We start from the raw sequence: 17,571 nt of genomic DNA on the forward strand, positions 1-17,571 counted from the left end.
AAAAAAGAAAATTTATGCTAGTCAAGGGATCAACATTCTTGTGATGTCCAATCTGAGTGAGTGAGTTGCTTATGGTTTAAATTCTAGAGTTTGCATGAAGCAGAACCTACAGATATCGGAACTGAGCTGTAATTCTAGGCCCGTGGTTCCTTTGCATGAAGCAGAACCTACAGATATCGGAACTGAGCTGTAATTCTAGGCCCGTGGTTCCTTTCCGTGCCTTGTGGCACAGCCTTGCAGTCTCTTTAGCATTCTGTGCTGCTTTTTTTAAATGAGGTTGAGTTGCTAGCTCAACACTCAACCCAGCATGGATGGAAAACGTGCAAGGACCTGGCTGGATTTGAACCCTGAACCACTTGCCTCGAAGTCCAGTGCAGATGCCACTATGGCATCAGCCGGCTAATCCCAGGTCTAAGGGTTAGGAGTTACAGTGTCATGGCCATGGCCTGGTAGGAACTGCACATCAGCGTACCAGTCAGTGTAACGTTATTACAGCACCAGCAACCAGAGATTAATTCTGCAGCTGCCCACTAAGAGTTTTTTCTCTGTGACCACGTGGTTTCCTCCAGGTGCTCCAGATTTCCTTTCACATTCCAAAAACATGCAGGTTAGTAAATTAATTGGTCACATGGGTGTAGTTGGGTAGCGCAGGCTCATTGGGCTAGGAGAGCCTGTTACCATGCTGTTTCTATAGGGGAGTAAGGGGTACGCAGGGAAGGGTAGCACCTCTGGTGAGGGGGGCTTGTCGTATCCATACTGGGGCAGCTCATTCACCTTTGAGCCCCACCAGACACTCAGCTCTCAGCTCATACGACAGCAGCCACACCCTGCTTCAAAAGGCTGGCAAACTCAGCTGAGGGTAGCTGGCAGCTTCTGTCCCAGTGAGATAGGAACTAGCATCTCCAGCAGACGGGGCAGACAAGATCCAAAGGCCAGAGAGGCGGCACTGCAACACTGCACGGAGAGCAAAGGACACAGAAAAAGTCACAGTCGTCCCATTGCAACAAAGCAAGACCCAGTTTGTGATGACTACTCCCGGACTTCCAAGGTTGAGAGAGTGGAACTGCCCCAATGCAATGACTTTTCCACTTTAGAATCTCTCCTGTCATTGTTGGATATGACAGAAAACCAACATCTATGAAATAAATCATAGTTTTCTTCTGTCTCAGGAATTAAACTATGCCTTCCACTTAGATAGAGCGACAAATCCCGTTTTCCAGCCAGCAAAGGAATTACAAACTCAATGCCCAGGGGTACTGTAGCCCAAGAAATCCATTATTTCTGCTCTGGTGCAACTTGCAATTTCATCTTCTCTCAAGATGTCTGCTTTCTCAGTGGTGACCAAGCTGCTGGAGTAGACATTTCTCACAACCAAAATAAAATCAAACACAATTTTAACAAATTTTTCTGAAGAGCTCCAAGGCAGCATAGCGGTTAGCGCGATGCCATTACAGCTTGGGGAATTTGGGTTTCAGTTCCGGCGCTGTTCTCTAAGGAGTCTCTGTACGTCCTCCAGGCGGAATGCGTGTGTTTTCCCCAGGGGCTCCGGTTTCCTCCCACGGTCCAAAGATGTACTGGGTAGGTTAATTGGTCATTGTAAACTGTACTGTGATAAGGTTAGGGTTAATTGGGGTTGTCGGGGTTGCTGGGGCAGCAGAGCCTGAAGGGCCAGGAGGGCCTACTCACACTATATCACTAAATAAATAAAGATAAGATCATCTGAAATATGAAATGTATTCTGAGGAATGACATGCTATAGAAATTGTTAGAGTTATACGACAGTCACTCTGACTTCACTACTAAATTTAACGGGGATTATGTTACATGCATTTTTACAAAACCAAAGCTCTCAAAAGTCTTAGTGGATCTATCCTATCATCAAACAGCAACTGTGTACCATGCAGCCTATGGCCTGGTACTAGCATTACTCTATTTAACAGCATACATGATAATAGATAATACCAGAAGATGGTATCCATTTTACCGAGTAGCTATGACAAAATGTTATCACTTCATATTTTTACAACTGTAAAAGTAAGAACCATCTATGGCAAGAGAAAATTTTCATTGAAAATGCAAAGAAACCAGACTCCCGCTATACTAATCCCCTGCAACGATGCAGGTAATCTCACTTTCCAGCTACAGTACATTGGGCCTTGTCCAGTTCGCCTACCGCTCAAACCAGCCCATAGATGATGCCATAGCCTCGGTCCTCCACTGTGCCCTGTCCCAACTCAAAAACAATGTCTCATACACAAGGCTGTTGTGCATCGAATTCAGCTTGGCGTTTAACACAATCGTCCCTCAGAGGATGCTGGGTCAATTGTCCTCATTGGGACTCAAAACCCTTCTCTGCAACTGGATCTTGGACTTCTTGATGGGAAGACCCCAGTCAGTCCAAGTTGGCAGTGATGTCTGAAGCTCCATCTCAGGGCACTGAGCAGGGGTGACCCCAGGGTTGCGTACTTCACCCGCTAGTGACTCACGACTGCACTGCCAGATCCAGCTCAAACTGCACCATCGAGTTCGCTGAATACTACAGTGGTTGGCCTCATCAGCAATAATGAAATGTCGGAATACAGAGAGAAGGTACAGAGGCTTGTCAAACAAACATCCTGAGCCTCAATGTGGACAACATTCACCAAGGTCTCCCTCTCCCCTCTATTTGTGACATTTGCCAAGAGCATTGTATACAAAGGGCCAAAGCATTGTTGAATATCCCTACACCCATCCCACGCACCACTGCCAGGGAGGTGGTACACGAGCTTCATGACAAGGATTGGCAGCTTCTTCCCTCAGGCCGTGAGACAAATGAGTACCCTACCACCACCAAGGTCTCATTACTCGGAGAGCAAGCTGCTTACCTGTGCGGTGCCCTACATGCAGTCTGAGTTATATTTTACTAAGTTATTTGTGGTAATAATTTGTTTTAATAACCCGCACAGGCAGGTTGCTGGTGCCTTAAAATCAGACACTTCCGGCAGATGAGGCTTGTCAGCCACAATTAGCAGCTCACCTAGGAGAAGGAAAACTCTGATCTCAAACCTCCGCTGCCTTGCAGCTATGCGCACTCACAGGGAAGGTTTTGGGAGTAAACCCCGAGGGAAAAATCCGGAGTTGGAGTCCTATGTTAAGTTCAACATTGACTGGCAACTCCTGTGGCACCACTGGTGCCAAACTGTATCGGTCTCTGCCGTTCCTTTGGGTTCACCAGATGCGTGGAGGGGGTTGCTTGTTACATGGGCAACAGCTTGCATGCACATCCATAGTCAACTCTGTTCTGCCCAACTTCTAACATCTTCATCAATTCAAATATTTCTGCAATTGCCCTTCCTGAACTTTAATAAATACTTGGCCAAAAAGGAAAGTAAATGCTTTTTCTGCTTGCTTAGTTTTTTTTTTGCAGTGAACATCTTCTGAAATTCACAGCTCAACTTTAACAGCAAGTTTCAATTTGCAGCCTTTCAGTATGCAGACCACCACATTAATCTGCCTGCACGTCATCTATAATCACCCCATACCCCGTCAATCTAATGCCTCAAAATGCCACTGCCATATCCACTTCCACCACCTTCCCTAGCATCCCGTCCCATGCACAAGTCACTTCATACTTTAGTGCAAGGGTATTCATCAGGTGGTTCCAAGGTTGTCAAGCCCAGGAGTGGTAGTGGGGTTAAGCTCCCACTATCTAAAAGTGCTCCTCACAGCCTGCGCCTCAAATAGCCTCTGACAACCAAGTCCAACTCCTGGCCTTCTCACGTGGCTTAGCCTCTAAGTCCGGCGGAACTGTTTCTTCTGACAAGAGAAGGGATGAAGGCGGGTCCTGGCGCCTTAAAACCAGTGCATCGGGTAGATGGAGCTCGTCAGCCTGGGAAGGCAGTCCATCTGAGAGAGTGAAAACTCTGATTTCAAACCTCTGCTGCCTTACGGCCATACCCACTCATGGGAAAGGTTTCGGGAGTAAACCCTGAGGACAAATCCGGAGCTGGAGTCCCTAAGGCAGTCCAACGTTGTCTTCAATCCCATTCTGGCAACTCCTGCGACGACACTGGCGCCAAGCTGTATCGGCCCTTGTGCTTCTCTTGGACAACATTGGTGGTGTGGAGATGGGAGGCTCGCTTCATGGGCAACTGCTGGTCTTCCATACAACCTTGCCCAGGCCTGCGCCCTGGAGAGGGCACAGATCCATGGTCTCACAACACTAACAGATGCCACACATTCATCAGGTACGCCAAAAAAACAAACTTACAAAAAATTGGTGAATATACTGAAAAGAAAAATGCCACCATTTACCAGAAAACACAACAATAGCACCATACTCATTCTCGTCCAGTGTGAGCTCCTGCAGCTCCGATCCCTCCCTCACTTTCTGAGGACGAAGAACTCCCTTTTTTTTTGACACCAGGACATACCATCCTTACTTACCAACAAAGTTAACTTAAGACTACACAGGAATTAGAATATGATGCATCCCACACTGGAGTTACAAAATTAACAGAAGTATCTACCTTAAATACAGTATACAAACAGCAGATACACATCCCCATTACTAAAGAAATGGAATGTTCTACTGTGTATGGAGGGAAAGTCACAAGAAAGCCAACTGGAGCACTTAAGCTCAGTTTAGAATTAAACTGAACTTTGGTGTCTGACTCTGAATGTATGTCACATTGCGGAGGGAAAACAGTGGGTATACTGAGGAAGACACTGAAGTGTGTACACTCACCATAACACCAGAACGACAAGGCAACGTTTGTGTGTCAGTGAATGCACGTGTAAGGAGTGCGTTTACCGAGTGCTCATCATCTCAGTTATAGACTTTCAAAAAAAAACCTGTTTAAAAAAAATCTAACTTAAAACTTCCATGCAACAGATTTGTTGAGCAGATTTCACATTCTATTCTTTCAAAAGCATTCTAATCCCTTACTCTACAAAGCACTGCTTAATGTTTCAATGCTGAGAATCTGGAAACAAAAATATTAGTTCCAAGTTTAGTTTCTAACTTTTATTGTTTATTCCTCTCCACAGATGCTGCCTGGCCTGCTGGGTTCCTCTAGCATTTTGTGTGTGCTACTCTTGACTCCCAGTAACTGCAGAATCTCTTGCATTCAGTCTGTAATTGTCCAATCACCTTGCCAATGAACAACTTAGCTTCAGTAAGTAACATCTTACCTGTATGAAGCTGAATCTTCCCAATGACTCCCTCCACCAGACCGAGGCAAATAGGGTTCCAGGCCAGCAGCAGATCAGTGGCTGGTAAAAAGAAAACATTTATTAGTTCATATGCAAAGAGCTGAGCAGTGCAATAAACGGAAGTATTAATGAGAACGATCAAAACTGTCAGGAGTGGCTGGAGTAATGGCTCTAAATTACACTGCTCTTGGTGTATTCACAGCAAAGTGATGTATTAGACTACAATAAATGTCTTGGCTTCAAACATACAGCAGTCATTTTTCACCAAAACCTGCAGGCAACACTGCCAATGATCATTTTTTTTTAAACTGACAGGGATAGATTTAACTTCAAAAACAAGATTAAGTAGTCTGAGTAATTACAGGGTTAAAGAGGAATTGCACAAACAGTGAATTAGGCATTTACTATATGTATTAAATATTCAAAATATATATGAAAATACGGACATGATGCATACTCCATGACTTGACAGAATATAACCCATCTATTCCATTATAACTTTATAATAAATTTTGCTTTACTTATACAACCAGTCTCAAATATAACTAACAATCCCTGTCTAATTAGGGAGTCATTTTTTAAATTATACAAGGAGATGTACAAACATGACCTTTCACCTTGCCACCATGTGCATTGCTGAAATTCCTTATAGTACTAATGGCAAAAACTCTACCACGGACAGTCTCAGCTGTGAAAGGAGGAGGGTGGTTGGACACGTGGCTTGCTACCCCATCCCCTAAAACCCCAGCGCTACAGAAATGCCAACGGATGCTCCAAAGACGTCATCCCTAGGAGAAGAAGGACCTTCAATGAGCTACACCTGAGGAACGGCCCAAGACAAAGGCCTCTGATGAGCTGCCGACAGAAGCCTAGGCTCAGGCAAGGTGACAGGCTCAAGAACAAGACGTTGTGTATATTTAAGGCAGAGGTTGATAGATTCGTGATTAGTCAGGGCATGAAGGGATGGGGTTGAGTGGGAAAATGGATCAGCCATGATGAAATGGAGGAGCAGACTTGATGGGCCAAATGGCCTGATTCTATTCCTATATCTTATAGTCTTATGGTCTAAAATCTACCCCAACCTAACTGAAGAGATATTTATAACAGATTTGGGAAACAAATATCTGCAACCACCATACAAAGCACGAGGCTAAAAAAAAATAAATGAGGAAACTGAATTATTTTATACAGACAAGTCTCTTAGTCAAGCCTGCCTCAGGGCTTCAGCAGTGACAAAAAAAGCCCCATTGTAAATTATCCTGTCACGATCAGCAAGAACTGGCTGCATGCCCTTCCATTAGTCCAAGGGCATGATGATAAAGTAGCCAACAGGAACAATTTGTTACTCATGAAACAGTGGCACACTCCACCTCAGCTCTTTGAAAACAGGTTGTTGAGGAACAAGCTATACAATACATCGGTCTTAAGGCATCAGAATTCTAACACACCGCGGACAAATAAAAGAATGTGTCCCATTGTTAACAATAATGAATGTCTGCAATATCTCATCCACAATACCAATTTTTCTGCTGGGACGACAAAGGAAAACCAGCCTTTTGCCAACTAGTCACAGAAGTGCACGAAACAGGAGAGAAAGAGTCACTCAACCAAATTTCACCTTTGACATACAGGCCTGCATGGCACCGTTCATCATGTACCGAAACATGTGATGACTATATGATATAGCACCAGAATTAGGCCATTTGGCCCATCCAGTCTGTTCTGTCATTTCATCATGGCTGATCAATTTTCCCTCTTAGCCCCAACCTCCTGCCTTCTCCTTAAATCCCTTCATGCCCTGACTAATTAAGAATCTGTCAACCTCTGCCTTAAATACACCCAATGACTTGGCCTCCACAGCTGCCCATGACAACAAATTCTGGCTAAAGAAAGTCCTCATCTCCATTTTAAAAGGACAGTTCTCTTTTGAGGCTGTCCCCTCTCCCACCATAGGAAACATCCTCTCCTCATCCACTATATCAATAGATTTCAATGACATTACCCTCATTCTTCTGAATTCCAGTAAGTACAGGCCCAGAGCCATCAAGCGTTCTTCACATGACAAGCCTTTCAACTCAATCATTTTCATCAGCCTTCTTTGAACCCACTCCAATGTCAGCACATCCTTTCTTAGATAAGGGGCCTAAACCTGCTCACAATACTCCAGGAGAGTTCTCATCAGCCTCAACATTACATCCTTGTTTTTATATTCTAGTCCTCTCATAATGAATGCTAACATTGCATTTGCCTTCTCACCACAGACTCAACTGGCAAATTAACCTTTAGGGAGTCCTGTACAAGCACTCCAAAGTCCCCTTGCAAATCAGATTTTTGAATTCTCTCCATTTAGAAAATAGTCTGTGCTTTTATTTCTTCTACTGAAGTGCATGACCATACATTTCCCGATACTGTATTCCATCTGTCACTTCTTTGTCCATTCTCCTACTCGGTCTTTCTATAGTCTCTCTACTTCTTCAAAACTACCTACCCCTTCACCCATCTTCATATCATCCAGAAACCTGGCCACAAAGCCATCAGTTCTGTCATCCAAAACATTGATGTGTAATGTATTAAGATCTCATCTTTGCTAATTGTGTTGCTGTTCCTTTCCGCGCCTCGTGGTGCATTGGGTGGCAACTTTGCCATTTCTTTACCATTTTTGTGTTGTTTTTTTTAAAAACGAGGTTAAGTTGCTAGCTCAGCACTCAACCCAGCAGCGATGGAAAGCATGCAGGAGCTGGCACCATTCAAACCTGGGACCACTCACCCTGAAGTCCGGTGCAGGATACCACTATGCCACTACACATCCTTGCAAGGCAGAACCTTTTATGCCCCTACTGCTACTTGTTTAGACAAATTCTTCCATCAACCCTTTCATCAGCTACTCCCGCTCCCCCCTCAGTTTCTGACCCTGCTTCTAGAAAGCCCATTCTATTTCATCATCATCATGTGCCATGTCAAGTGACTTGACAGTCCTGGTCTTTCCATGACCATGATTGTTCTTGGCAAATTTTTCTACAGAGGTGGTTTATCACTGCCTTCTTCTGGGCAGTGTCTTTACAAGATGGGTGACCTCAGCCATGATCAATACTCTTCAGAGATTGTCTGCCTGGCGTCAGTGGTCACATCACCAGGACTTGTGATATGCATCAGCTGCTCATATGACCATCCACCACCAGCACCCATGGCTTCATGGGGCTAAGCAGGTGCTATACCTTGCCTAAGGGTGACCTGCAGGCTAGCAGAGGGAAGAAGCGCCTTACAGCTCATTTGGTAAGGATGCATCTCCAACCTGCCAACCAGCCGGTTCTGTTTAGGTCTCTCAATTTCATACCCACCAGCACCAAGATCATCATCCGATCTCCCCCCATCTTTCCTTACAACTAACAGTCCTGATGACATTCCCATACAGCAACAAACAATCCCCTTATCAAACAGCACCTGTGGGAGGAAAGGAACTGATGACCTTTCAGGTTGAAACTTTGCATGGTTCCAAAACGCACCTAGATCTCTTCACAGCCCATCCAATGCAATCCTACACCATACAGACAGAATCATCAGGAAGGAGGTACAGAAGCCTGAAGGCACACACTCAGTGATTCAGGAACAGCTTCTTCCCCTCTGCAATGCGATTCCTAAATGGACTTTGAAGCTTTGGACACTGCCTCACTTTTTTAATATACAGTATTTCTGTTTTTGCACATTTTTAAATAATCTATTCAATAACATAATTGATTTACTTGTTTATTTATTATATTTTTTATTATTATTTTTTCTTTCTCTCTTCTAGATTATGTATTGCATTGAATTGCTGCTGCCAAATTAACAAATTTCACGTCACATGCCGGTGATAATAAACCTGATTCTGATTGCACTCAAGCATTGATGGAATTAGCACTGCTCACAGTTCTGGCACTGGTTTCATGCTCTATTTTGCAGCTAAAAGAAGGCATGCCGTGTCTATTTAATCACCTGATTGACCACTCTTGCCAAGAATCTATGGACATGCATTCCCTCTGCTCCACTACACCGCTACGGTCCACTTATTTGCATATTCCCTTGTTCACTTTTCCAAATACATTCCCTCACATTCCAATTCCACTATTAAATCACTTGACTAACCACTCTTGCCAAGCATCTATAGGCATGCATTCAATTCAATGGTTCCATTTAACAAGGCATACAGAATACAACCTGAAATTCTTACTCTTCACAGACATCCACGAAACAGGGTAAACAGCCCCTCCCCCCAAAATGTATGACAGAAACATCAAAACAGCAAAGCCCCCCTCCCTCACAAGCAGCAGCAAAAGCATTAACCCTCCCCTCCCCCACTTGCTCCAGCAAAAGCACTGAGCCTTCCTCCTCCCCAACCGTGCAAGCAATTGAAAGTCCCCAAAGAGACCTTGATCTAAAGTCCACCAGGAAACTATAGTCTATAACCCAGCACTTCAGTACCTCAAAGAGGCTCTGTCTCGCTAGCAAGGGACAGTGAGATCGCTTCTGCGACAAACCAAGAGTGGGACACTGCCAGCTCGTGATTTCGGTGTTACAGGGTGGGAGGTGGGAGAAGAGGGGGAAAGAGACCTTTGTGCAAGGTTTCTCAACTCTATGTTCCACTTGTTTACACATTCCCTTGTTCCACTTTCCCAATTACATTCCCTCACACTCCAGTCGACTTGATTCAATCCAATGTTAACTTTATTTGGAGATACAGCACAGTAACTGGCCATTTCAGCCCGTGCTGATGAAATACAACCCATGGGACCAATTAACCTACTAACCTGTACCCTTTGGAAGGTGAAACAAAACCAGAGCAGCTGGAGGAAACCTAGAAGGTCACAGAAAGAATGTACAATTTCCTTACAGACAGCAGCGTAACTGAACCCAGATCACTGGTTACGCTAACTGCTACACTACCACACCGCCCCTTTGCTGAGCAACGCCTAAACAACTTTCATATCTCTTACTGTAATGGTCAAAGAGGATAGAATGTGATAGAAAGTTCAAATGGTTCCAGTTAATATCAGAGAATTTATACAACCTGAAATTCTTCCTCTTCACAGACACCCATGAAAAACAGAAGAGTACCCCAAAGAATGAACGCCATTAAAAATATTAGAACCTCAAAGCTCCCTCTCCCCCTCCCACGCACAAGCAGCAAAGCGTTAACCTTCCCCCTCCCTCACTTAATTCAGCATCAGTGCCCACCAAGCAAACAGATAGTAAAAGCCCAAAAGTGGCAATTAACTCGCAAGCTCTTTGCAGGTGGAACCAAGTGATTACCCAATCTGATTTTGGCTCCCTCATTGTCGAGAACACAATACAGGCATTGAATTCAGTACATTTGCAATACAAATCACCACTGGAAAGGTGTGTTTAGAGTCCCAGGATTGAAGAGGATGTGGAACGACGGGTGTGGCATCTCCTGCAATTGCAGGACAGACAGACAGACCACAGCTTCCTGAAGGGGACATTAATGCTGGGAAGAGAGGAGATGGGGAGATGTAATATATACAAAGTGAAGGAAATTACAAAGGATATTTGTTGCATGAGTAGGTTAATAAAAAGAGGAAGTGGTATACCCTTATTCTGGGTGTGATAAGAGGTTTTGAGAGAAATAGTTATGGAAATAGAACAACATTGTTGTGAGCCTCTAACTGTGGCAGAGGAACAGGCCACTGTTGAGTGAAGAAGGCCGACGCATCTGAGGCACCGGTGCTGAAGACAGAAAAGATGGTTAAATTTCTGTTCAAGAGCAGGAAGCAGCACCAACAGTCACCAGAGAAAGATGAGACGACTACAAATGAAATGGGATGTGTTTGACATTCCTTGCCGGTTGCTAAATTTTAGAACCATGTTCAGGTAGGAAAATTACAACTAACTACAGATTAACAAAATAACATTGCTGCCGAGTCAACATAACAGACTCAGACAAGAAGATACTGAAGGTTAAAGAGGAGAAAACTAAGTGTCAACCCCGGAATATATTTATCCAGTGGTTGCCCAAATGAAGCCCTTCTGGTGGTAAGTGGGGAACAAAGTAATATTTGGTCTTCATTAATACGGATGTAAAATTCACAATCACATTTCCAAATAACTGCTGATTCATCCCACATGAATGCAAAAAAGCATCTACAGAAGTACAGTACAGGAGATCATTCAATCCACTGTACTTACCAGTTCATTGCATAAATAGCAAACCCCTTTCTCTGTGCTTCTCTGCATTTCTGCGGAATCAGCATCAGGTTTAATATCACAGGCAACACAAACAAAATGTTGGAGGAACTCAGCAGACCTGGCAGTATCTACGGAAAAGAGTAAACAGTCATCATTTACTGAAGCATCGGCTGAAGGGTCTCGGCCTGAAACGTCGACTGTTTGCTCTTTTCCGAAGATGCTGCCTGACCTGCTGAGCTCCTCCAGCATTTTGTTCGTGCTGCTTTGGATTTCCAGCATCTGCAGATTATTTTGCTTTTGCAAAATGCAATACATAATAGAGAAAAATCTGTGAATTAAGTAGGTAGTACAGCTACTTACTTATTATGCTGCAACTACTTTGTGTAAAACCCTCCCCTTTTCCCAACCATGATTCCCCTCTCCCTACCTCCTTCCAACTTTCAGCCCACAATGGAGACCCATATCAGAAACAGGTTTATCATCACTCATATATGTCATGATTTTTTTTTATTTTGCTACAACGGCAGTACAGTGCAATACATAAAATTACTGCAGCACTGCACAAATGTCTTGGACACCCTAGCTAATACATATGTGCCTAAGACTTTTCAACAGGACTGTACATTGAAAAATTAATAGGGTGAGCACACCCTTTTATTTTGTCAATGTGGAAGGGAAACTTAAAAACTAGAGGGCTCAGGTTTAAAGTGATGAAAGAAAAACTTTAAAGGGACTTAAGGGGCAATTTCACGCCCGGTGGTGCGGATATAGAACTAATCCCTTGCCAAGCAATTCTTCCACTGCGCAAAGCCCACTCCCTCCCCGATTAACAAATAATTTCAACCAGTAAATTAGTCATTACTACATAGTGTTTGGGAATTCCCTCATGTCACTGCAGGGTCTTTTGTCTACTGCTTAAAAAACTATCGTCCTCTGGCTTTTACCCCTCTGATGACAAGAATAGTTTCTTCAAAATCACTTTGCCAAAACCTGACTCTGAACCCCTCAGTTGAACTGCCTCCCAACCACCTCTGCTCCAAGTACATTCCCAACTTCTCCAGCCTGTCATTAACACCCTATACCTTGAGGGATTGTAAATCATACAATCTTATACATAATTTAGACTATTAAAGATTTTCCAACTGCATTTGGAGCCAGCAAGATACCCATGCCCACTAGGACTGTACAACATACCTTTTAAGGAGTTGGGACTATACTAGGGATTCCTAGTAACTGCATCAAGAATATACTGTCACGAAAGCCGGCCGGTGGTAGGGACTGTAAAGAGTATAGCAGCTGTTAGAGACCAAGTACGTGGAGTTACTCTGTACGACACACCTTCAGATCCAACCCAATAATAATGTTCAAAGTCAAAGAAATGTATTTGATCCTTTAATAAACAGCTTGCAAAACAAACAACCTTGAAGCAATAAAACTAATTAAACTAAAACTGGTGATACTAAATCTAATTAAGTGTGCTTAAGTGGAATTAAACAGTCAATAGAAATCACCACACCAGGCTATCCCTAGCTCCAACTCACCCCAACCCAAAGCATAATATGTAACTATTTGCTTTTTCAACACCCCACCCCCGCGGCTAACTACCAGAATAAACATGCAACACAGAATACAATGCAAATAGAAAACATGGCCCCTACCAAGAGGATGCAGAGGGGCTTCAGGGAGATAAGGACAAGTTCAGTGAATGGGCAGAAGCATGTCAGATGGAATGGAACGTGGAAAATTGCAAGGACATCAACTCTGGTAGAAGAAAGGAAAGCAAGTTTGTTCAAAAATAGATTTGAAAGATGTTTATGTTTGGAGGGAACCTGGCTATCCTTCAGCACGCACTGCTGAATGTGCAGGTACAGTAAGAGCTTTAGAAGACAAATTGTATATTACTGTATATAAGAAGATGTGCTGCTACAAACAACCTGCACCAATTATATTGCACCACGATCACAGTGCGCCTGAAATATTGTATAGCGGTCTGAACTCCCCACTCTGCTATCAAAGACTGGCTGCAAAGGTTCACCAGATTGAGATAGATTGTGTTACAAAGGGATTAAGCAGATTGGGTCCATGTTCTTCATTTTTTGCAATTTAATACCAGCTTGTTTTCTCTTTCCAACAAAGGGTCTCTTTCCACAGATGCTGCCTGACCTTCTGACTGCTTCCACCATTTTCTGTATTTCAGATTCCAAGCATATGCAGTCTTTAAAAAAACTTATTCAATTTGAATTATGCTTGCTCAGAGTTAGCAAAATGAGAGTTCTGTGAAGTATATAAAATACATATGGAACTTCACAGGGTAGAACAGGAAAGACGCTTTCACTGGCTGTGTAAAGCAGGGGGTCCCAACCATGGAGGGAGGGAGATAGATAGAGATAGATAGAGATAGATAGAGATAGATAGAGATAGATAGAGATAGATAGAGATAGATAGAGATAGATAGAGATAGATAGAGATAGATAGAGATAGATAGAGATAGATAGATAGATAGATACTTTATTCATCCCCATGGGGAAATTCAACTTTTTTCCAATGTCCCATACACTTGTTGTAGCAAAACTAATTAATGGCACCAGTGAACGACGTGAGCAAGGGCGACATTCTCAAGACGGTTCACAAAGCTACCCCTTTTTCTTCTACATCTTCCTTTTACTTCAAATGTGGCCTTGCTACCATTGGAGCCAATGATCTAGTCTGGCGGTGTGTTTTTAGGCCGATCGAGTAATCTCCAAGAGGGTTACGATCAAAGCCTGCAGCATGGAAGTCAAGAAGCCTGGAGACGGGGTGCAAGCTGATGATCGACTCTATTTCTCGTCAGTCTCGTGACTGCAGCACCAGGGATGATTGAAATCATCGAGGCGGGAGTGCAGGCTGACCAAGAATTCAGTGCTGTCTATCAACCTCTTACTCGCTACTGCCAGAGGAAGGTGTCTGTGTGATGCACTCTGTCTCTTTCTCACTCGCTGCTGCTGAGGGAAGGTTCTTGTGCTCTCTCTTCCCCTCGGTGCTGTCGGTGGATAATGCCGAAGCAAGACTGAATCAACACTGTTTGTGGGTTGTGATTCTGATTCACACAGGATGTGTTTCTAGTTTCTCTGGTTGCTCCTTTATTGTTGCTATTTTGAGCGATTTTGAATCGGAATAGCTGCAAATAAGGAAAACTGAGCTGAACTGAAATATGCCTTTTGATTTTGTGTTGTTCACTCGTTTTTGCTACCATTTGTGCGATTTGTTTTTATTTGCGCATGGGGGGAGGGAGTTAATGGTATTTTTTCTTTGAATGGGTTCATGGTTTTTCTTTGTTTTGTGGCTGTCTGTGGGGACGATGAATCTCAGAGTTTTATGCTATACTTTGAATTTCTGAATCCCTTGATCACTACAATTTACTAAGGGGTCTGTGGACCCCATGTTGGGAACCCCTGGTATAGAGTCTCAAACTAAAGGATCAACTATTCAGGACAGAGATGGAGAACAAGTTTCTACACTTGAATAATAATGAAGCTTTGGGATTTTCTGCTTGGGGATGGTGCTCTGTTGCAGAACATCTGTTCAACATCAACAGATATTTAGATGCCAAGGGGATCAGTGGATATTAGACTACTACAGGATCTTATTGAATGGTGGTGTATTTAGGAAAGGCTGAATGGTCCACTCCCATTTCTGTTCTGTTAGGTTCCGTTCACATCAAGAAACAAATTATTTAAGTATGATCTGCCCTTCACAACTCCTTTTACCATGACTTTCATTGCATCTTATTTCAATGGCAAAATAAACAAAAGAACTCACTTAGTACTTGGCTTTTCTCCCCTAATCTCCATTTGATCCCCTTAGTCAGCCCTGATTCTCAATCTTCTCATTTATCACTATAGTAGACTTTTGACAGTGTTTCTGAAAATCCTTTGTGATCTTTTCTGTAGTCAATCTAATTTGCCAAAATTATCATGATATTACGTTGTCACACATTCCCTTTACCTTCTTTGTCTTATTCACTTCATTTAGTGAGCTCTGGGTTTTAATGTTCCTGCTTGAAATGTACTCAAACAAAGAATTCTGATTCTAACAGATTTCTTTAATGTACCTTTGCTCTATGCCCTTTTCCAATCAACCCAATGACACTATCATCATTATGCCTCCCTGTTGTGTGAAATCCACACCAGCATTAGGGACACCACACCATTGACAACTGATTAAAGACATATATTCAGAGTCTTAAATCCAAATACAAGAACTCACTATCCATTGAGACTAAATCTGCTCCTTGGAAAACAAAGAGAAGCCATTTTTCTGACCAAGTTCTAGACTTGAATGTTGGTTCTAGAGGGCTCTCACTTCTTCAGGGTTTTGGTGAGGAATTAAATCTCTAATCCCAAGATCTCTATCCTATTGCTTCTGAACTCCTCCAACCAAACAGTACCACATTCGTAGTCCAATCCAGTGCAACCCATTCTGTCTGTCTATCTGTCTAGGTACCATATCCGATGCGGACATTGGTGACCATGGTTTTCCATACAGATCTATCCCTCGTTCTTTGGATGACTTCCATTTCCTCGACGTGTAGCCACCTGGCTAGGCTTTTGATGTACATAAGCCGAGATCTTCCTCTAGGTTTGCTCCCCTCGATCTTTCCGGAGAGTATGAGTTTTTCTAAGTTCATCTTTCCACATGATGCATCCTAGGAATCTGAGTTGTCTTTCTCTTATTGTTGGTATGAGTGATCTAACTGCCTGGGCTCTTCAGAGAACTTCTTCATTTGATGTGTGTGTGTGGTCCATGGTATTTTTAACATTCTCCAGTAGAACCACAATTCAGCTGCTTCTAGTCTCTTTTCCATTGCTGGGGAAATGGTCCAGCATTCACTTCCGTAAGTCAGGATAGAATAAATGTAGCACCGCAGTATTGTGTGTGTTTAGTGTACCTGCTCATCCTTCTGTCTGTTAATACGGTCTTCATTTTCTGGAAAGCTTCTATCGCCGTTGCTATTCTGTATTTGATATCTGTGTCGCACTTGCCATCCCTTGTTATTTGGCTGCCAAGATATCTGAATTTGTTGACTTGTTTGATGTTTGTATTTCTGATCTTGATCACACGTTGTGGGATGTTTGTCTTTCTGGAGATGACCATGCTTTCTGTCTTCTTGGTGCTGATTGAGAGGCCTCTGCGATTACTTTCTGCTGCCACTATAGTGAGTAGTTCTTGAAGTTTTGTTTCTGAGTCAGCTATTAGTACAATGTCATCAGCATATCGAACGTAATTTATATTATGGCCTCCAATTATGAGTCCTTTGATGTCTTTGTACTTCTCAAGATATTTTCACTATACAGGTTGAATAAGTCGGGTGAAAAGACACAACCTTGCCTGAGTCCTCTCATGATATTCACATACTCATTCACTTTTCCTTTTATTCTGATGGATGCTGCCTGGTCCCAGTATAAGTTTCTTAAGAAACGCATATCTTTCTCATCTATGTCAAGATCTTAAAGCATTTCCAGGAGATCTTGGTGTCTGACAGTGTCAAAAGCTTTTGTATCGTCGATGAAACATAGGTAGATGTCTTTTTGTACCTGGATGGCTTTGTTGGAGTCCAGGGATTGGGAGTCAATCAGATAATCACCAACACTTGATTTAAACGACATCCAAGAAAGAAATGGACATGGAGAAGCCCAGATGGGAACAACAGAAATCAAATTGATTACATATCAATAACAGATTCAAAAATTCATTAACTCAATCCAAAAACTACCCTGGAGCAGACTGCACGAGCAACCACATACCAGTAATTTGCAAAATGAAAATAAGTTTGAGAAAATTAAAGTAACCAAGAAGATCAGAGCCACTGGAATAACAACAACTACAAAACAACCCTCATCTGAAAACAGAATACACAATCAAGGTGAAAAACTGTTTTCAATTGCTGCAGGATGAAGAGGCAAATCTTCCTGGGACGTACTGAAGGAATCCATGGTTGAAGCTGCAAAAGAAACCATCCCACGACAAGAGCGGAAAAGTAAGAAGAAACGGATAACTGAAGATATAATACAATTGATGCAACAAAAACAGACCATCAAACCAAGAAACAGTGAAGAATACAAACAACTTGATAAGACAATAACAAGAAAATGCAGAGAAGCTAAAGACAGATGACTAAATGAGAAATGCTCAAAGATAGAAATGCTACAAACCCGTAAC

The 17,571-nt window shown here is 42.8% G+C and overlaps 1 protein-coding gene across 1 annotated transcript in view; it reads right to left on the reverse strand.

Annotated features, from left to right (window-relative positions):
- Positions 1-17,571, reverse strand: part of inpp5f (inositol polyphosphate-5-phosphatase F) — a 243,503-nt gene that overhangs the window by 160,470 nt on the left and 65,462 nt on the right. The window contains exon 2 of the mRNA XM_073027701.1: positions 5,173-5,253. Coding sequence (XP_072883802.1) covers positions 5,173-5,253 — 81 coding nt within the window. The remainder of the gene's footprint in view (positions 1-5,172; positions 5,254-17,571) is intronic.

Source organism: Hemitrygon akajei, chromosome 23 (assembly GCF_048418815.1).
Source record: "Hemitrygon akajei chromosome 23, sHemAka1.3, whole genome shotgun sequence".
NCBI classification, from domain to species: Eukaryota; Metazoa; Chordata; class Chondrichthyes; order Myliobatiformes; family Dasyatidae; genus Hemitrygon; species Hemitrygon akajei.